The 21,038-nt window shown below is 53.2% G+C and overlaps 2 protein-coding genes across 2 annotated transcripts; one reads left to right on the top strand and one right to left on the bottom strand.

Moving 5' to 3' along the window:
• The first annotated feature begins 615 nt into the window (after window positions 1–615).
• Window positions 616–5,897, top strand: LOC121852256 (proteasome subunit beta type-8-like). Its single transcript, XM_042346343.1, has 4 exons — window positions 616–714; window positions 1,049–1,178; window positions 4,109–4,313; window positions 5,666–5,897. The coding sequence occupies exons 1-4, from the start codon at window positions 656–658 to the stop codon at window positions 5,746–5,748; spliced, it is 477 nt and encodes a 158-aa protein (XP_042202277.1). The 5' UTR covers window positions 616–655; the 3' UTR covers window positions 5,749–5,897.
• A 5,769-nt stretch (window positions 5,898–11,666) lies between these two features.
• Window positions 11,667–19,795, bottom strand: LOC103171675 (proteasome subunit beta type-7-like). Its single transcript, XM_042346345.1, has 8 exons — window positions 19,612–19,795; window positions 16,846–16,936; window positions 15,021–15,118; window positions 14,729–14,869; window positions 14,170–14,285; window positions 14,020–14,078; window positions 12,943–13,094; window positions 11,667–11,849 (listed from the first exon to the last, which is right to left on the bottom strand). Exons 1-8 carry the CDS (start codon window positions 19,668–19,670, stop codon window positions 11,738–11,740), a joined length of 828 nt encoding a protein of 275 aa, XP_042202279.1. The 5' UTR covers window positions 19,671–19,795; the 3' UTR covers window positions 11,667–11,737.
• Window positions 19,796–21,038: the final 1,243 nt, after the last annotated feature.

Genomic DNA, 21,038 nt, shown 5'->3' on the forward strand with positions numbered 1-21,038 from the left:
ACATCACTCCCACCCTCACCCTCACCCTCACCCTCGCTCGCCTCCACTGGCTCCCCATCCCCCAGAGGATCGAATTCAAGATCCTCATCCTCGCCTACAAGGCCATTCACGGCCTCGCTCCCTCCTACCTCTCTGACCTACTATCCCCCTACTTACCTGCCCGTACCCTCCGTTCCTCTGGCTCCGGTCTGCTCCACATCCCCTGCCTCAACCGCCCTACCAGCGGTGGCCGGACCTTCAGCCTCTTAGCCCCGAGGCTCTGGAACTAATTCCCCCAGTGCCTTCGCCGCTTCCTCCCTTTCCTCCTTCAAGGCCGGTCTCAAGACTTTTCTCTTTGACTGTGCCTTCAGCTTCCCTCTCAACTCTCTATCCCCTCCTCGCTCCTTCCCTCCCCTTGACTATTTCCCCCCTGCTCAGGTCCTGACCCAACTGTCCAGCGCCTTGGGACGTCCTCCCGACGTGAAAGGCGCTCTATAAATGGAATCTTGTTGTTGTTGTTGACTGTGTCTGAGCTTCACTGTCTGACTGTATCTGTGTCTGAGCTTCACTGTCTGACTGTATCTGTGTCTGAGTTTCACTGTCTGACTGTTCTCTGTGTTTAGATACCCAGACTTTCAATAAGGTGATCGAAATTAACCCCTATTTACTGGGCACCATGTCAGGCAGTGCAGCGGACTGTGTGTACTGGGAACGCAAGTTAGCCATGCATTGCAGGTACGTGTGAACAGTGAGTGTGAGTGTGCACTGCACATGCGTGTGAGCAGTGAGTGCGAGCAGTGGGCAAGTGTGATCAGTGAGTGAGCAAGCACATATACAGGCAGGTACATGTGAGCAGTGAATGTGAGCTGTGAGTGTGAGCAGTGAATGTGAGCAGTGAGTGTGAGCAGTTAGTGTGAGCAGTGAGTGTGAGCAGTGAGTGTGAAAGCACTGCAGATACATGTGAGCAGTGAGTGTGAGCAGTGAGTGTGAGCAGTGAGTGTGATGAAGTGCCCATGCTGTGAGAGGTGAGGTCTCTGATGCCTGCTCTAACCTCACGCTTGTGGTTCAGGATTTACCGGCTGCGGAACAAGCAGCGAATCTCGGTTTGTGCAGCCTCCAAACTGCTGGCCAACATGGTGTCTGAGTACAGAGGAATGGGCCTCTCCATGGGCACCATGGTCTGTGGCTGGGACAAGAAGGTAAGTACATCTCCGCGATACATAGCACTGTGTGTTTACACCCACCCAACCCAGTACATAGCACTATGTGTACACACCCCACCCCACCCCGGTACACACCAGCCTGACACCAGTACACAGTACTGTGTGTGTACACACCACCCCACCCCGGTACACAACACTGTGTGTGTACACACCACCCCAATATACAGCAATGTGTACACACACCACCCTGACCCTGGTACATAGCAATGTGTGTGTATACCTTACTCCAGTATACAGCACTGTGTACAAAACCACCCTGATACCAGTACACAGCTCTGTGTATGTACACATCAACCTAACCCCAGTTCACAGCAGTGTGTGTACACACACCATCCTGATCCAGGTACACAGCACTGTGTTTGTGCACACAACAGCCTAACCAGGTACACAGAGTGTTGTATGTACATACACCACCTTGACCCAGCACCGGATACACATTACCCACAGCCTATGTGTGTTTTTGTGATTCTCATTAATCTGCCCCACATTCCTGACTAGTGCCTGACAGGACAGATCCCAGCACTCTCCGTGCCAATTCCCTTCACCTTCTGCAGCACCTCCATCACACTCAGCCTCTCAGCAACTATAACACATTCCAACTTCTCAACTCTCTTCATAACTCACACACCCTCCGCGCGACATCCCAGTGGATCTGCCTTTTCCACGCAATCCTCCAACTGAGATCTAACCTCACTCTGTCCACAGTTCCCTACCTGTTCAAAACAGCGGTTGTCATCCCCTCCTCAAAAATCTTCCCTCAGGCCATCCCTGTTCTTGCGTACCGTCTCATTCCAACCCGCCTTTTCTCTCCAAGGTACTGAAATGAGTCATAGTTTCCCAGCTTCGCTCTTTCCTCTGCCTGGATGAACCCTCTAATCTGGCTTCCACACTGTCCACAGCACCAAGACTGTCCTGGTCACCAATGATATTCTGTGACCAGGGCTCTCTCTGCCTCCTTGTCCTTCTTGATCTCTCTACCGCCCTCGACCATCTCTCTGCCGCCTTTGACCTTCTCCACCAACTCCCTCAGGGCTCTATCCTCTCCTCTTTAATATCTACAAGCTCCCATTTGGCTATGTCGTCTGCAGGCATGGGGTCAACTTCCACATTTATACGGATGAAACCCAATATCTCTCTGCTTCCACCCAACTCCAGGACCACTGCTGTCCTGGAGGATTGTCTGACAGATATCAAGTCCTGGGTGACATCCCACCTTCTCCAGTTGAGCCAATACCTCTCCCCAAAAGCTGCTGAAACCCTGGTCCATGCCTTTGTCACCTCTCGGCTGGACTACTCCAATCCCTGCTCACCAGTCTGCCATCCACTACCATCCATAAAATCCAAATCATTCAAAACTCTGCCGCCCGCATTGTCACCCGCACCAAACTCCGCTTCCCAATCACCCCAGTCCTGGCCAGACTGCACTGGCTGCGTGTCCCAGAGTGGATCGATTTCAAGATCCTCACCCTTGTATTCAAGTCCCTGCACTCCTCTGCACCCCCCGACCTCTCTGACCTCCTCTCTCCTCAAAACAGTACCCGTTGCTTTCGTTCCTCCGGGTCTGGCCTCCTCCTCATCCCCCGATTCCTCCGCTCCATCCTTGGCAGCCGTGCCTTCAGCCACTATTTCCCGAGGCTTTGGAACTGCCTTCCTCATTCCCTTCGTCTCACTCCCTCCCTTCCCATTTTCAGGTCTCTGCTGAAGACCTTTCTTTTCAACCACGCCTTTGGTCACCTTCCCCCCCCTCCCCCTGGCTTGGTCCCCGGATCCGTTACTGTAAAGTGCTCTGAGTGTCCAGTGTGGAGGGCGCTGTATAAATCCAAGTTGTTGTTGTTGTTGAGCATTGACAAGACCAAGGCCCTCCTGATTGGCTTTAGTCAGCATCTCCACACCTCAGGTGCTGGCATCATCACCAGCCATGGATGCTCACTCCACCTCACTGAGCCAATGCAGAACCTCTGTGTCTCTTTCAACTCTCAACTGTTCTTCAAATCTCACATTCAAACTCTGACCCATTCAGCTTTCCCCCACCTCTGCAACATTGCCCACCTCTGCCACTGCCTCTCCCCTTCAGCCACTGAGACCAGTATCCATGAATTAATCATGTCCAGGCTAGCCTAGCACTCTGCCAATTTGCTCTACATCCCAATTCTTCCCTCCACAAGTTGGCTACAGACCACCCAAACTCTAATTCTAAGAAACAGCGCTCGTCAAAATCAGAAATAGCATCCTCTCTCTCTGGGAAGTAGCATTCTCTCCCGCACCAAGCTCCGTAAAGCAATTACACCCATCCTCATCTGGCTCTCCATGCCCCAGAGCATTGAGTTCAAGATCATCATCCTCACCTTTAATGTCCTCTATGGTCTTGCCCCACCGTGAGCTCTGTGACCATCTTAAATCCTACCAACCCACCCGTTCCCTCCACTCAGCTTCCACTGGCCTGTTTCACATCCCCGACCTGCCCACTCCAAAATCAGCGGTCAGGCTTTCAATCTGTCTGCTCCCACCCTATGGAACTCAATCTTGGAGTCCCTCCACCTCTTCCTTTGCTTCTGTCAAGGTCTGTCTCTTTGATTGCACCTTTGGGTAGCTTACCCCTCCCGCAGCCCCACCCCTCCCAAATCCAACCCCCAGTTCAGGTGCAAATGCTCGACTATCCAGTACCTTGGGGGTACCTCCCAAAATGACAGGTGCAATCTAAATGCAGTTTGTTGTTATAACCAGAGTGTAATGTTCACTGTTCCCTCCCTGTATCTGGACCTCTGCAGTTTGTCCTGTTTTAATGTTTTAACAATAGCAACCCGCACTTACATATCACCCTCCACACAGGGTAGTGTCTCAGAGCACTTATTACACAATCTGTAGAAGGTTATCAGACAAAGAATGAGATTTATTTAACATTTTAGGGCCCTCAACTGTACTACGTGGGTGATTCAGGTATGAGACTCTCTGGGGAAAGGTTCTGCACAGGGTCGGGCAGCACCTACGCCTATGGTGTTCTGGACAGTGGACACAGACAGGACATGGAGGTGGAGGAGGCCTATCAGTTGGCACAGAGAGCGATCTACCATGCCACGCACCGCGATGCCTACTCTGGGGGCAAAGTGAACAGTGAGTAACTGTGAGCTATAAGGTAGAACTCCAATATCTGCCGAACATTTCTTATATTCAGGACAGAATCAGCAGGAGGTCACTCAGCCCATCAAGTCTGTTCTGGTAATTTATTGGTTCGTAGCAGACTCTGTGTGAACAAGTGTGTTCTGGTCTCACCATCCAAGCTCTAATTCTAAGAGACAGCGCTCATCAAAATCAGAAATGGCATCCTCTCCCTCTGGGACCAGGGCTCCCTCTGCATCCTTGTCGTCCTGGATCTCTCTGCCGCATTCACAGTATATCATACCATCCATCTCCACCGCCTGTCTTCCCTCATCCATCTTAGTGAGACTACACTTCCTTGGTTTGAGCCCTACTTAACCAACAGCCACTTCATCTCCATAAATGCTTTCTGCTCCTGCCCTCACCTCTCTCGCAGTGAGAGACTGTCTGGTGTCTGTGTTTACAGTGTATTACAGTGAGAGACTGGCTGGTGTCTGCGTCTGTGTTGACAGTGTATCACAGGGAGAGACTGGTGACTGTGTTTACTGTGTATCACAGTGAGAGACTGGCTGGTGACTGTGTTTAATAATAATAATAATCCTTGCATTTGATATAGCGCTTTTCATGTCGGGAGGACGTCCCAAAGCGCTTCACAGAACACACTGTAAAGTGAATTGACTGTATATTTGTGGGCGAACGCGGCAGCCAATTGCGCACAGCAATGTCCCACAAACAGTCGTGGATTGAAAATGACCAATTTATTATTGTTTTGGGGTTTTTGGAGGGATTATTATGAGGCTCTGTGTGGAGTAAGGAAACTTGCCCAAGGTTTCGCCCTCTGCCTGGAATTGAACTCAGGTGTCTCGCTCGCAAAGCGAGTGCTCTAACCACTGAGCTACAGGACTCCACACAAAGTTTACAGTGTATCACAGTGAGAGAGTGTCTGGTGACTGTGTCTGTGTTTACAATGTATCACAGAGAGAGACTGTCTGGTGTCTGTGTTTACAGTGTATCACAGTGCGAGACTGTCTGGTGACTGTGTCTGTGTTTACAGTGTATCACAGAGAGAGACTGTCTGGTGACTGTGTTTACAGTGTATTACAGTGCGAGACTGGGTCTGTGTTTACAGTGTATCACAGTGCGAGACTGGTGACTGTGTTTACAGTGTATCACAGTGAGAGACTGTCTGGTGACTGTGTTTACAGTGTATCACAGTGCGAGACTGTCTGGTGACTGTGTTTGCGGTGTATCACAGTGCGAGACTGGTGACTGTGTTTGCAGTGTATCACAGTGAGAGACTGTCTGGTGACTGTGTTTACAGTGTGTCACAGTGCGAGACTGTCTGGTGACTGTGTCTGTGTTTACAGTGTATCACATGCGAGAGGACGGCTGGATTAAAGTTTCGCAGGAGGATGTGGGTGATCTTCACTACAAGTACGCAGCGGAGTGAGAGAGGGAGCCGGGGGTCACTCGGTCAGACCCCCTCCAGTGGGGCTCTGTGAGGTTGAAGTATCATCACTGACCCACTGATTTGCAATGAAGTGGACCTGGTTATGGCGTCCGCCTGTCTCAACTGATTAAAGCTTTGTTTCAAACACATTCCACAGCCTCCCAGTGAAGACTGTTTACATCACGTAAATACCATCACATCATCACATCATCACAGCCTGAAATTCAGAAATACACTGAACATACAGTAAACATAGAGTAAATATACAGTAAACATAACACCATCACATTATCACAGCCTGAAACTCAGAAATACTGTAAACATAGTAAACATACAGTCAATATACTACAAACAAACAATAAATATACAGTAAACATACAATAAATCCATGTATGCAGATGACACTCAACTCTACTTTTCCACCTCCAGCTGCGACCCCCAGTCCCCTGATTATTATGTCAGCTTGTCTGTCGGACATCAGGAGCTGGATGAGTGCAAATGTCCTGCAGTTAAACGTCAACAAGACGGAAGCCATACTCTTTGGCTCCCACCGACATCTTCTGTCCCACGGTTCCAACTTCCTCAACCTACCTGACCTGTCCTTAAAGTTCTCCGAACCCATGCACAACTTAGGCATCAGGTTCGATCCCCAGTTATCCTTCCTCCCCCATATCCGGTCCCTGACCAGCACCGCTTTCTTCTGCCTCCACCACATTGCCCATCTCCGACAATACCTCACCCCAAAAGCTGCCGAAACCCTTGTCCGTGCCTTTGTCACCTCTCAGCTGGACAGCTCTAACACCTTCCTCGCCGGTCACTCCTCCTCCACTATTCACAAATCCAGTGCATTCAAAACTCCGCCGCCTGCATTCTCTCCCGCACTGACCTCCGTATCCCGATTACTCCAGTCCTGGCCAAACCCCACTGGCTCCCAGTCACAGAGTGGATCCACTTCAAGATCCTCACTCTGGTGCTTATATCCCTCTATTCCTTGCCCCACCAATCTCTCTAACCTCCTCTCTCCCACAGCAGAGCGCTGCCTCCACTCTACTGGGTCCAGTCATCCTCCGCTCCACCATCGGCAGCCGTGCCTTCAGCCACCATGCCCCAAAACTTTGGAAATCCCTCCCTCAACCCCTTGCTTTCTCCCCTTCCTTCCCCATCGTCAGGTCACCTCTGCAGACCTTCCTTTCCCACTGTGCCTATGGTCACCTTCCCCCTTGGCTTTGGGTTCCACCATTGTTAAACTCTGAGATGCCGCCCGGCATGGAGGGCACTATATAAGTGCAAATTGTTGTTGTTGAGTAACGGTGGGGCAGCGTGTGTAACAGGCAGTAAGGCAATGCGTGTGTGTGTGTAACAGGCAGTGGGGCACTGTGTGTGTGTGTAACAGGCAGTGGGGCAGTGTGTGTGTGGGTGTAACAGGCGGTGGGGCAGTGGATGTGTGTTTAACAGGCAGTGGGACAGTGTGTGTGTGTATATGTGTGTAACAGGCAGTGGGGCAGTGTATGTGTGTGTGGTAACATGCAGTGGGGTAGTGTGTGTGTAACAGGCAGTGGGGCAGTGTATGTGTGTGTGTTACAGGCAGTGGGGCAGTGTGTGTGTGTGTGTAACAGGCGGTGGGGCAGTGTGTGTGTGTGCCTACAGGCGGTGGGGCAGTGTGTGTGTGTATGTGTGTAACAGGCAGTGGGGCAGTGTGTGTGTGTGTAACAGGCAGTGGGGCAGTGTGTGTGTGTATATGTGTGTAACAGGCAGTGGGGCAGTGTAGGTGTGTGTAACAGGCGGTGGGACAGTGTGTGTGTGTGTGTGTGTTACAGGCAGTGGGACAGTGTGTGTGTGTGTATATGTGTGTAACAGGCAGTGGGGCAGTGTAGGTGTGTGTAACAGGCGGTGGGGCAGTGTGTGTGTGTGTGTTACAGGCAGTGGGGCAGTGTAGGTGTGTGTAACAGGCAGTGGGACAGCGTGTGTGTGTATATGTGTGTAACAGGCAGTGGGGCAGTGTAGGTGTGTGTAACAGGCAGTGGGACAGTGTGTGTGTGTGTGTTGCAGGCAGTGGGGCAGTGTGTACTGTAGGTGTCAGTAACACACGGCACTGACAGGCCAGGTTGGTTTTGTGAGCTGTGCGAGGCCGGGCTGCCTGGTGACTGGTGACGAGGAGAGCAGCCGTCTGCCCTCAGCCACAGCCACAGCTTCCCCTGTGAAGACTGTTTGCTCTGAGCAGCGACAGGAAGCCACTCCCTCAGGAGGGGATTCCACGGTTTGTTTGCTGCCAAACTGGATTTTCTTTGGAAAGTCCCGAGTGCAGGAGGAAGGCAAGAGCGAGCGGGGTGGTGGTGGGATGGGGGGGGCAGAGGTACAGCTACTGGGCAAACAACAACAATAATAATAATAATCCTTGCATTTGATATAGTGCTTTTCGCGTCGGGAGGACGTCCCAAAGCGCTTCACAGAACACACTGTAAAGTGAATTAACTGTATATTTGTGGGCGAACGCGGCAGCCAATTGCGCACAGCAGTGTCCCACAAACAGTCGTAGATTGAAAATGACCGATTTATTATTGTTTTTGGTTTTGGAGGGATTATTATTAGGCTCTGTGTGGAGTAAGGAAACTTGCCCAAGGTTTCGCCCTCTGCCTGGACCTGAACTCAGGTCTCAGGTCTCTCGCTTGCAAGGCGAAGGCTCTAACCACTGAGCTACAGGACTCCACAACTTGCATTTACACAGTGCCCCTCGCACAGGATAGTGTCCCAGAGCACGACTCCAAGCCGGGGGGAGGGGGAGGTGACCGTAGGCATGGTGGAATAGGAAGGTCTTCAGGCGCTACCCGAAAATGGGAAAGGAAGGGCAAGGCAGAGGGATAGGGGAAGAGTGTTCCAAAGTTTCGGGGCTTAGTGGCTGAAAGCACTGCCACCAATGGTGGAACGGGGGACATGCAAAAGCCCGGAGCCAGTTGAGCGGAGGCAGTGGGTTGTGTGTTGGGTGGTAAGCAGATTGGAGAGATGCCTGGGTATGAAGGGATTTGAAAGCTAGTGTGAGGATCTTGAAATTGACCCATTCAGTAATGGGGAGTCAGTGGATCTTGGTTAGAACTGGTGTGATGGGTATGGAGTTTTGTGGGAGTGAGTTTGCGGGCGGCAGTTTTGGATCAGTTGGATCCTGTGCATAGTGGAGCTGGGGAGATTGGCAAAGAGGGCATTTGAGAAGTCCAGTCGGGAGGTGATGAGTGTTTCTGCTGCATCTGGGATAAGGTAGGTTCAGAGGTGGACAATGTGACAGAGGTGGAGGAAGGCGGTCCTGATCAGGGACCGGATGTTGGGCTGGAAGGAAAAATGGAAATGGGTTGGTAATTTGTGAGGTTGGAGGGAACAAGCTGGGTATTTGAGGAGGGGAATGATGACAGCTGTTTTAAGGGGGAGAGGACCAGAACCTGAGGAGAGTGACTGGTTGATTGTGTTGGCCAGCAGTGGGGAGAGGAGGGGGAGTTGAGTGACCAGCAGCTGGGTGGACAGCGGAGTCGAGGCAGCAGGCAGTGGCCTTCATCTGGGACAGGACGGTTGAGAGGGAGGTGGGAATAATTGGGGCAAAGGAGTGTTGGGAGGGCCATGGTGGAAGATGGGTGTAGTGTTGATGGTCCAGGGGAGTGTGGAAGGGGATCTGGGGGAAGAGGATGCACCCAAGCAGATGTTTTGAGAGGCGGTAGTTGTGGAGACGCTCGAACCACAGCTGACAACAACAACAACAACAAGATTCCATTTATAGAGCGCCTTTCACGTCGGGAGGACGTCCCAAGGCGCTGTACAGTTCGGTCAGGACCCGAGCAAGGGGGAAATGGTCAGGGTGAGGGGAGGGAATGGAGGGAGTGAGGAGGGGTTAGAGAGTCGAGAGGGGAGCTGAAGGCACAGTCAAAGAGAAAGGTCTTGAGACCGGCCTTGAAGGAGGAAAGGGAGGAGGCGGCGAAGGCACTGGGGGATAGAGTTCCAGAGCCTCGGGGCTGAGAGGCTGAAGGCCCGGCCATCGATGGTAGGGAGGTTAGGGCGGGGGATGTGAAGCAGACTGGAGCCAGAGGAACGGAGGGTACGGGCAGGTAGGTAGGGGGATAGTAGGTCGGAGAGGTAGGAGGGAGCAAGGCCGTGAATGGCCTTGTAGGTGAGGATGAGGATCTTGAAATCGATCCTCTGGGGGATGGGGAGCCAGTGGAGGCGAGCGAGGGTGGGATCTCAATCCAAGACGGTGGATTGTGAGACAGGATTAATGCCATCTGCGCTCGAGTGTCTGGGTTTTAGTTTTAGGGATCAAAGGTGTCTGTTGAACCAGGTGAATTTGGAAACAATCCTGGATTTCAGGGGAGCCAGGGACTTGAAGGATTTGGAGAGACAGTCATTCAGCAGCTTGATCTCAGGATCTCCGCGGGTGCAGGGCCAGAGGGAGAGGAGGTCCGAGGAAGAGAAGGCATTTATGAAGGACTCGGGGAAGCTTTCTCCAGGGGCGTAAAAAGATGGTGAAGGGCTTGGAAGAGGGGAGAGTGATATGGGAGGAGAGGGAGATGAGGATGTAGTCGGAGATGGCCTTGACCATGATGGACAGGTCGGAAAAGTCAAGGCCATAAGTGATGAAGAGGTCGAGGGGGTGGCCATGATTGTGGGTCGGTGAGTTGATGTAGAGGGTGAGGTTTCGGGAGGAGAGGAGGGCAGTGAAGTTGGAAGAGGTGGGGCAAGGGGAGTTTAGTGGAGGTTGAAATCACCCATTATGAGCAGGTGTTCAGTGCAGAGGGATAGGGAGAAAGGAGGAGATATCAGTGAGGAAGGAGCCAGGAGTTTTGAGATTGGGGGGGTGGGGGGAGCAATAAACTAGGAGGATTTTGAGGGAAAGGGAGGGAGGATGGTAAAAGGTGAAGTGCTCAAAGGAGAATTTTCTCTTTGACCGTGCCTTCAGCTCCCCTCTCGACTCTCTATCCCCTACTCGCTCCCTCCCTTCCCTCCCCTCATCCTGACCATTTCCCCCCAATGCTCGGGTCCTGACCCAACTGTACAGTGCCTTGGGACGTCCTCCCGACGTGAAAGGCGCTCTATAAATGGAATCTTGTTGTTGTTGTTGAGGAGAAACAGCCAGAGGAATAGGGGGGATAGACCAAGGGAAGCTTGGGAAATGACGGACAGCTTTATTGGAGAGGGAGCGGACATTTTGAAGGGAAATGCAGATAGGGGAGAGGGGATGGGCATCAGGGTTTAGGTTCCAGAGACAGGGAGGGAATGAAATAATGGACAGGAAGGGAAAGGAGGGACAATGTTTATGTTACAGAATGAACGCCAAATGGAATAGATACTATAACGTATACCAAATGACAATATTATCTGCATCCTTTATTAAGCATTGGAAATACAACTAAAGGCGGTTTTCATTTCAGAAAAAATATTTTAATGTAATCTGAAAATTAATTGTAAAGTTCTACACTCTACAGTACAGCCTGTGTTACACAGTGCATAGTACAGGCTATGTTACACAGTGCACATTACAGGCTGTGTTACACAGTACATGCTGTGTTAAACAGTACACAATGCAATGCAGGCTGTGTTCCACAGTACACAGTGTAGGCTGTGTTACACAGTAGAGTACAGACTGTGTTACACAGTGCACAGTACAGGTTGTATTACACAGTGCAGAGTACAGGCTGTGTTACACAGTACACACTACAGGCTGTGTTACACAGTACACACTACAGGCTGTGGTACACAGTACAGTCTGCGTTACACAGTACAGTCTGTGTTACACAGTACAGTCTGTGTTACACAGTGCAGGCTGTGTTACACAGTGCACAGTACAGGGTGTATTAAACAGTACACAATGAAGGCTGTGTTCCACAGTACACAGTGTAGGCTGTGTTACACAGTGCAGAGTACAGGCTGTGTTACACAGTGCACAGTACAGGCTGTGTTACACAGTACACAGTACAGGCTGTGTTACACAGTGCTGTACAGGTTGATGGTCGCTCTATGAGATCTGCATTTCCTGCACCTCCTCGTGTATCAGCTGGAAGCTGAGGGGAGTGACATCTTTACTCAGCACCGCTGTACAGCCTCTCGGATACCGGTACCTCCCCAGTCTGCAACAGAACCACATCGTCAAGGCAACCACAACCCGGACCCTCACCCCCTCACCCTCTCCATCCTCCCCATCCTCCCTCCCACCCTCTCCATCCTCCCTCACATCCTCTCCATCTTCCCCTCACCCCCTCAATCTCTCCATCCTCCCCTCACCCCCCTCAACCTCTCACCCTCTCCATCCTCCCATCACCCCTCATCCTCTCCATCCTCCCCTCACCCCTTCCATCCTCCCCTCACCCCCTCACCCTCTCTATCCTCCCCTCACCCCTCCTCCTCCCCATCCTGCTTCTTATCTCTCACTCTCCCCCTCCACTCCTCAATCCTCCTTCTCAACCCCCACAATCCTCCGCACCCTCTCCATTATCCTTCTTATCCCCCACACCCCATTTAGCCCCTTACCCTCTTCGTCCTGCTTCTCAACCCCTCCCCCACAAATCGTCCTCACCCCCTCCATCCACCCATTCACCCACCTTCACACCTTCGATCCTCTCCATCCTCCCACCTCATACTCGCTCCATCCTCCACCCTCACACTCTCTCCATTTTCCCCCTCCCCGCTCTCCATCCTCCCACTTCACACTCTCTCGATCTTCCCCCTCATACACGTGTGGCAAGGTGGGGGAGATAGGAGTGGGTGGGTGGGGCGGAGGTAGTGGGAGGTGGGATGTGGGGGGTAGATGGGGGATGTTGGGGGAGGTGGAAGGAGGTGAGGAGATGGGGGAGGGGGAGGTAGTGGGAAATGGGGGATGTGGGGTGTAGATTGGGGGGAGATGGGGGAGTTGGGGGTAGGTGGGAGATGTGGGGGTAGTGGGGTAGGTTGGGGGAGGTGGAGGAGATGGGGGAGGTGGGGGAAGTGGAGGAAGTGGGGGAGTTGGGTAAAGTGGGGGAGGTGGGGGAGTTGGGGGAGATGGGGTAGGTGGGGGCAGTTGTGGGAAGTGGGGATAAATGGAGGGAGGTTGGGGGGAGGTGGAGGAGATGGGGGAGGTGAGAAAAGTGGGCAGAGGTGGGGGTAGGTGTGGGAGTTGGGGGAGTTGTGGGAAGTGGGGGGTCAATGTTAAAGGATTGATTTCCCTGTGAAAGAGGTGTGACTGACCGCTGTCCCTTGTAATTGGAGATGTTGTACGGACGGATAAAGTCCACCTTGTGCTGGGTGATCACACACAGGTCAATGTTGCTGCCGGAGCCCAAGTCGTTCATGATCCCAGCATTAATGGCGTCTCTGACCAACATCTTAGCCTCTTCCTCCTGACAATCAGGGACAGTCATTAACACAAACCCCTCTCACTCTCAATCATTCAATCACTCAAACCCATCCACCCACCAACCAACTCACTCTCAATCACTCACTGCTCAACCTCGCTCACCCACTCATTCATTCGCTCACCCACTCACTCGCTCACTCACTCAACCACTCAACCTCACCCACCCACTCACTCTCCCACTTATCCATATACATATACATTTACTCACTCACCCACTCTCACTGGTGCTCTCCACTCTAATCCCATTCCCTGCTCTTGCCCCACATGTATGCTTTGACATCACTTCCTGCATCCTGTGCATGTCCCATAGTACCGTAAACTGTACACCATTCACTACGCTTTGCAGTATATCCTGTGAAGCGCTTTGAGACATGAATTTGTGGACTAAAAACATGAAGTTTAAAGGGACTCGAACCAGCCGAGTGCAATCCATCGAGTGTAGTGGATGAGAGAGGAGAGTCGGTGGAGAAGGGTGGCATGGTTGACTGTGTCAAATGCAGTGGAGAGATCCTGAAGGAGAAGGAGGCCCTGGTCACAGAGAGAGACAATGTCATTTGTGACTTTGAAGAGTGCTGTCTCTGTGCTGTGGGCAGGGAAATCAGACTGGGGGGCTCGAAGAGTGAGTGAGAGAGACTGGTTGACTATGTCGGTCAGCAGGGGGCAGAAGAGGGAGAGCTGGGTGGTCAGAAGCTGGGTGGGGAGGGGGTCAAGGTAGCAGGTGGTGGGCTTCATACCGGTGACATTGGTTGTGAGGAAGGGCAGGGAGTTGGGGACAAAGGAGTGCAGGAAGGGGCTGGTGCTGGTCTGGCTGTAGCATTGTGAACTTATGTGTATTTATTGATCGGAATCCGTTATTAAACACAAGAGGTGTAAAGTGGAGTTACTTTGTGATGACATTAGTGACTCACATTCATGTCCGGCCTATACCTGTCCTCAAAGACTCCCATTGCAGCAAGATTGCCCGAACCTGTGGCACGTGGAGAAGAGACATCAGCTCATCACAGTAACAAAGTGACCCCTGTGACCCGCTCCCCATGTCCCAGCACCAGGAAACTTACCCATGGAACTGAAGGGCAGCTTCTGCACTGACCCGTAAGGATCAACTTCATAAATGTGTGGCCCCGAACAGTCAACTCCGCCCAGGAGCAGCATCGCACTGATGTGGCCACGATACCTGAGCACAGAGGTTTAGGGTTAAGTGAAAGATCTTAGTTTGTACAATTATACCAGTAAGTAATAAAGCAAAGCTCCCACTACACTGTCCACACGTCCACACTCCCAGATCAGGGTTAGACACACAAAAGCTCCCTCTACACTGTGTGTCCACACTCCCAGGTCAGGGTTACAGACACAGTAAAGCTCTACACTGTGTGTCCACACTCCCAGGTCAGGGTTACAGACACAGTAAAGCTCCCTCTACACTGTGTGTCCACACTCCCAGGTCAGGGTTGGACATAGGGAAAGTTTACTGTGGTTTCAGGTTACTGTATGTGTCCCTCTGACACATGGTTGTGGGCATGATGTGTTACTGTATGTGTAGCGTGTTGTAGGATGACACATTACTATGCATGTCCCATGTTATGGCGTGAAATGTTACTGTATGTGTCAGTCTGTTACCTGAAAAGCGTGTCCTGTAAGAAGCGACTGGCCATGACAAGCCGTGGCTGCCGGCCGGTGGCCAGAGCATGAAGCTCTATTTTTGAGGCCAGCATCTCCGTCGTCTTCTCCGTGTCGGCCGCAGTCCCAGCACCGCAGCAGCTGCAACACGCCAAGCACACGCATCATGTAACCATCACACCCCTCCAAACATGCCAAACGCACACATCGTGTACCCATCCCACCCCTCCAAGCATGCCAAGCAGACATTGGGTAACCATCGCACCATGTAACACGAGGGTTGTTCACTTACTAAATGTTCGAGCTGATGCGATGAATTTTAGAACAGTTTTTGTCGACAACAACTTCACCAGACGTGGCTCGTGTATCAGCCCCGAGGACAACTCCATCCTGAGACAGGAACCACAGTCACGATCACACACAGTCACGCACCACACACAGTCACAAACCACACGGTCACTGTCACACACAGTCACAAACCACACGGTCACTGTCACACACAGTCACTGTCACAACAGTCACACACCACACACCACACACAGTCACTGTCACACACAGTCACACACCACACACACAGTCACTGTCACACACAATCACTGTCACACAGTCACTGTCACACACAGTCACACACCACACACAGTCACACACCACACACTGTCGCACGCCACATGGTCACTGTCACACACACAGTCACATACCACATACAGTCCCTGTCACAAACAGTCACATACCATATACAGTCACCCACCACATACAGTCACACACCACAGTCACACACCACACAGTCATCCAACACATACAGCCACACACCACATACAGTCACACACCACACACAGTCAAACAACACATACAGTCACACACCACACACAGTCATAGACAACAACAACAACAAAATTATATTTGTAAAGTGCCTTTCATTCTAAAAGATAGAGGGATTAAGGGCTATGGGATTAAGGTGGGCAGATGGAGTTAGGTTAGAAGATCAGTCATGATCTTATTGAATGGCGGGGCAGGCTCGAGGGGCCGAATGGCCTACTCCTGCTTCTGATTCCTATGTTCATGTGTTCACATTGAGAGGACGTCCCAAGGTGCTGAACAATCACGGATCAGGACCCGAGCATGGGGGTGGGGGGGAGGGGGGCCAGGATGAGAGAAGGCAGAGGGGGTAGGAGGGCGGCTGATGATACGGTCAAAAAGGAGTGTCTTGAGTCGTGACTTGAAGGCAACAAGGAAGGGAGCGAGGCAAAGGGATTGCGGGATGGAGCTCAGAATATTTTGGGCAGAGACGCTGAAAACCCAACCGCCGATGGGAGGGTGGGTTGGGTGTGTGACTGGAGCAGGCCAGAGCCTACTGAGCGGATGGGAGCAGACAGGCTGATAGGGGGTCAGCAGGTCGGAGAGGTAGGAGGAAGCAAGGTTGTGGAGGGCATTGAAAATGAGGACGAGAATTTTGAACTCTATCTTCTGGGGGATGGGGAACTAATGGAGCCGAGCGAGGGTGGGGGTGAGGGGGTCATGGAGCCTAATGCAGGAGAGGACATGAGCTGCGGAGTTCTGGATGATTTGCAGCTTGTGGAAGGGAAGAGTTGTGGAGGCCGATAGTCGAGTCTTGAGGTGACGAATGTGCATATGAGGGTTTCGGTGGATGTTGTCACGAAGGGGGAGCATAGAGGTTGAAGAGGAGGGGCCTGAAGAACACCACACGAGACTGTGCGGGGGCTGGAGGAGAAGCCGTTGTCGGAAACAAATTGGAGACAGTGTGAGAGCTAAGACCTGAACCATTCAAGGACAGAACCCTGGAAGGTTGAGCTGAGAAGAAAGGCGGTGGAGGAGGATAGAGTAGTCCACAGTATCGCCACACAGTCACACACCACATAGAGTCACACACTACACACATTCACACACCACTGACAGTTACATACCACGCACAGTCACCACACCGCATACAGTCACACACCACACACAGATATCACGCCACATACAGGGGAGTCACTGAGGTGCAGGTGGGATCTGGGGCCTGGGCAGGTCAAGGGCTGTCACAGTTAGACAAGGGGGGGTATTACACATCAGGGGGTATCAGGGGGAGATGGGGGAGGGGCACACCGGGGATACGGTACCTTGAAGACCAGCCCCCCGATGGTGGTGCCGGTTTTGGTGGCATTCGGGAGGACAAGCTTCTGCTCAGAGAAAGAGTCGAAAGAACGATTTCTACAGGAGAGAAAGTCAATGAGTGGCGAGACACCCAGAAACACCGGCCTTACTGTCCCTCACTGGCCCCTCACTGGCCCTCATTGCCCCTCACTGGCCCTCAATGCCTCTCACTGGCCCTCCAGCCCCTCACTGCCCCTACTGCCCCCTCACTGACTTGGTTCCCCACCTACCCTCACTGCCCCTCACAGCCTCTCACTGCCCAGCTCCCCCCCACCCCTCACTGTCCTTCCTGCTCCTCACTGCCCTGGCTCCCCCCCCACTCCTCACCGCCCTTCCTGCCCTTCCCTGCCCTGCCCTCACGCCTTCACTGCCCTTCCTGCCCCTCACAGCCCTCACTGCCTGACTAACCTGTCTCTCTCTGTCGATGTGTGTCTCTGCTTCTATATCTCTGTCTGTCTCTGTAATTCTCATTATCTCTGTATCTCTGTCTCTGTATCTGTGTGACTCTCTGTTTCTGTATGTCTCTCTATCTCTGTGTCTCTTTAGCTCTGTGTGTGTCTCTGTCTGTATGTCTCTCTGTCTCTGTGTGTCTCTGTCTCTGTGTATCTCTCTATCGCTGTGTGTCTCTGTCTCTGTATCTCTCTGTCTCTGTGTGTCTCTCTGACTCTGTATCTCTGTCTCTGTGTGTCTTTCTGCCTCTGTGTCTCTCGCTCTGTCTGTGTGTCTCTGACTTTCCCTTTCTATCTCTGTGTATCTCTCTGTATCTCACTGTTTCTGTGTCTCTATGTGACACAAGTTATGTATGTCTCTGTGTCTCTCTGTATCTCTCTCTCTCTCTCTCTCTCTCTCAGTGTCTGCCAGATTGTGACTTTCTGTACATCTCTGTGTCTCTATGTGACACATGTTATGTCTCTATGTCCCTTTATCTCTGTGTCTCTCTGTCTCTCTCTCTTTCTCTGTATCGCTCTGTCTCTGTATCTCTCTGTCTCTGTGTCTCTATGTGACACAGGTTATGTCTCTATGTCCCTTTATCTCTGTGTCTCTCTGTATCTCTCTCTGTCTCTATATCTCTCTGTCTCTGTATCTCTGACTCTGTGTGACACAGGTTACGTTTCTCTGTATATCTGTCTCTGTATCTCTTTCTTGGTATCTCTCTCTGTCTCTGTGTCTCTCTGTATCTTTGTGTATCTCTGTCTCTGTATCTCTCTCTGTGTCTGTATCTCTGTGTATCTCTGTCTCTGTATCTCTCCCTCTGTGTCTCTGTATCTCTCTGTCTCTGTGTGTCTCTGTCTCTGTATCTCTGTGTATCTCTGTCTCTGTATCTCTCTCTCTGTGTCTCTGTATCTCTCTGTCTCTGTGTGTCTCTGTCTCTGTGTCTCTATGTGACACAGGTTATGTCTCTATGTCCCTTTATCTCTGTGTCTCTCTGTATCTCTCTCTGTCTCTGTGTCTCTCTGTCTCTGTATCTCTGTCTCTGTATCTCTCTGTGTCTCTGTATTTCTGTGTATCTCTGTATCTCTCTCTCTGTGTCTCTGTATCTCTCTGTCTCTGTGTGTCTCTGTCTCTGTGTCTCTATGTGACACAGGTTATGTCTCTGTGTTCCTGTGTGAAGTGAAAGTAAATGTCGGGCTGGAGTTTTGGCCGCAGGTTCCGGGAACAGAGAGGCTCAGCCTGACCCCACCATCCCTCCCCCCCCCTCCCACTCCTCCCCCTCCTCACTCCCTCTCCCTCCTCACGCCCCCTCACCCCATCTCCCCCCTCACCCTACTCACCTCCCCTCAGCCCTCCTCACTCCCCCAACCACCCCCTCGCCCCCCTCACCCTCTTCCTCACCCCCTCCCGCTCCTCCCCCCTTCACCCACCTCCTCGCCTCCCCCTGATCCCTCTCAACCCCCTCACTTACTCCCCCTCACCCTGCTCACCCCTCCTCACCCACTACTCACCCCCTCACGCCCCACACCCCCTCCCCACTCCTCCGCCCCATTCCCCCTCACAAACCCCCCCTCCCACTCGTCACCCCCACTCCTCCCTCACGCCCATCACCCCTCCCCAACCCCACTCCCCCTCCCCACTCCTCACCCCCACTCCATCACCCCTACCCCCACTCCTCACTCCCACTCCCCCCCCCCACTCGTCACCCCCACTCCCCCTCTCGCCCATCACCCCTCCCCACTCCACCCTCTCCACCCCACTCCCCACTCCTCACCCCCACTCCCCCTCACGCCCATAACCCCTCCCCACTCACGCCCCTCCTCACCCCTACTGCCCCTCACCCCCTCCCCACTCCTCACCCCTACACCCCTCCGCACTCCTCACCCCCACTCCCCCCTCACACCCCTCACCCCTCCCCCCTCACGCCCTCCCCACTCCTCACCCCACTCTCTCCCCCCCCACTGTTCACCCCCACTCCCCCTCACACGCCTCAGCCCCTCCCCCCTCACGCCCTCCCCACTCCTCCCCCCCACTCTCTCCCCCCCCCACTGTTCACCCCCACTCCCCCTCACACCCCTCACCCCCTCCCCCCTCACGCCCTCCCACTCCTCCCCCCCACTCTCTCCCCCCACCACTGCTCACCCCCACTCCCCCCCTCACGCCCATCACCCCTCCCCACTCCCCCTCACGCCTCTCACTCCCTCCCCACTCCTCACCCTCACTCCCCCCTCACGCCTCTCACCCGCTCCCCACTCCTCACCCCCCCCCCCCCCCAGACACGGGTTGTGCTCAGACATCACCTGCTACAGTTTTCAAACTGAAATCCGCCTCCAGTCGCTTCCACCGCCGCCGTGAACATCTTCTCCCTTCAGACTATCTGTCTGTCCCTGACACCGAGTCTCTGTCTCTCTCAGTCCCTGTGTCCCTGACTCTGTGTCTCTGTCCTGTGTCCCTGTCTGTGTCTGTGTCCCTGTCCCTCTGTCTCTCTCTCTGTCTGTGTCCCTCTCGCTCTGTCTCTCTCTGTCTGTGTCCCTCTCGCTCTGTCTCTCTCTCTGTCTGTGTCCCTCTCGCTCTGTCTCTCTCTCTGTCTGTGTCCCTCTCGCTCTGTCTGTCTCTCTGTCTGTGTCCCTCTCGCTCTGTCTGTCTCTCTGTCTGTGTCCCTCTCGCTCTGTCTGTCTCTGTCTCTGTTTTTCTGTTTCGGTTTCACACTCTCTGAGCCGCTCCTCCTCAGTCCGGGACTCGCGGACTCAGCGCCTCCTGTCGCCCCCACAGTCACCGACTCTGTCAGAGTCTCTGTGTGACTCTCTGTGTCTGTGTGTGTGTGACTCTCTGTGTGTGTGACCCTCTGTGTGTGTTATATTTTGTGCCTCTGTGTGTGTGTGTGGGGGGGGGGGGGGGGGAGTGGTGACACTCTGTGCCTCTCTGTGTGTGGGGGGGTGGGGTGGGGGGAGTGGTGACAGAGACTGATATTAATTGTTCGGCTGTTGCACTATTTAATGGCTTTGAAACAGCAAATAATAAAAATGAATCCCGAATGTGTCACTGTTTTCAGATTATGGATAAAGTGTTTTAACTGCAATGAACTCAGTCAGTGGTGGCGGAGCGGCTGAGGCTGTGAGTGAGTGTGAGAGAGGGCGCCAGGGGGCGCTTCAGGGTGTGTGTGAGTGGGGGGGTGACTCAGTGAGTGGCCGCCAGGGGGCGCTACAGGGTGTGTGTGTGTGGGGGGGGCTGTGTGTGTGGGTGGGGGTGTGTGTGTAGGTGTGTTGGTGGGTGTGTGTGTGTGGGTGGGGGTGTGTGTGTGTGTGGGGAGGGGGGTGTGTGCGGGTGGGGGTGTGTGTGGGTGGGGGTGTGTGTGTGTGTGGGGAGGGGGGTGTGTGCGGGTGGGGGTGTGTGTGGGTGGGGGTGTGGGTGTGTGTGTGGGGGGGGGTGGGTGTGTGTGTGTGGGTGAGTGTGTGGGTGTGTGTGGGGGTGTGTGTGTGTGTGTGTGACCGCCAGGGGGCGCTACAGGGTGTGTGTGGTGGGTGGGGGTGTGTGTGTGGGTGTGTGTGTGTGGGGGGGGGGGTGTGTGTGTGGGTGTGTGTGTGTGGGTGAGTGTGTGGGTGTGTGTGTGGGGGGGGGGGTGTGTGTGGGGGGTGTGTGTGTGGGTGTGTGTGGGTGAGTATGTGGGTGTGTGTGTGGGGGGGGGTGGGTGGGTGCGTGTGTGTGTGTGGGTGTGAGTGACCGCCAG

The sequence above is a fragment of the Callorhinchus milii genome, unplaced genomic scaffold (genome assembly GCF_018977255.1).
Source record: "Callorhinchus milii isolate IMCB2004 unplaced genomic scaffold, IMCB_Cmil_1.0 Scaffold646, whole genome shotgun sequence".
In the NCBI taxonomy this organism is placed as follows: Eukaryota; Metazoa; Chordata; class Chondrichthyes; order Chimaeriformes; family Callorhinchidae; genus Callorhinchus; species Callorhinchus milii.

What these genes read in the sequence shown, in the direction of transcription:
- LOC121852256 (XM_042346343.1), top strand. Translation starts at nt 656, where the DNA reads ATGTCAGGCAGTGCAGCGGACTGTGTGTACTGGGAACGCAAGTTAGCC. An exon ending in TCTGTGGCTGGGACAAGAAG is followed by an intron (nt 1,179 to 4,108) that starts GTAAGTACATCT and finishes TTAACATTTTAG; the next exon opens with GGCCCTCAACTGTACTACGT. An exon ending in CTCTGGGGGCAAAGTGAACA is followed by an intron (nt 4,314 to 5,665) that starts GTGAGTAACTGT and finishes CTGTGTTTACAG; the next exon opens with TGTATCACATGCGAGAGGAC.
- LOC103171675 (XM_042346345.1), bottom strand. Translation starts at nt 19,670, where the DNA reads ATGTTCACGGCGGCGGTGGAAGCGACTGGAGGCGGATTTCAGTTTGAA. An exon ending in CAGTTTGAAAACTGTAGCAG is followed by an intron (nt 16,937 to 19,611) that starts GTGATGTCTGAG and finishes TCTCTCCTGTAG; the next exon opens with AAATCGTTCTTTCGACTCTT. An exon ending in GCTGCCCTTCAGTTCCATGG is followed by an intron (nt 14,079 to 14,169) that starts GTAAGTTTCCTG and finishes CACGTGCCACAG; the next exon opens with GTTCGGGCAATCTTGCTGCA.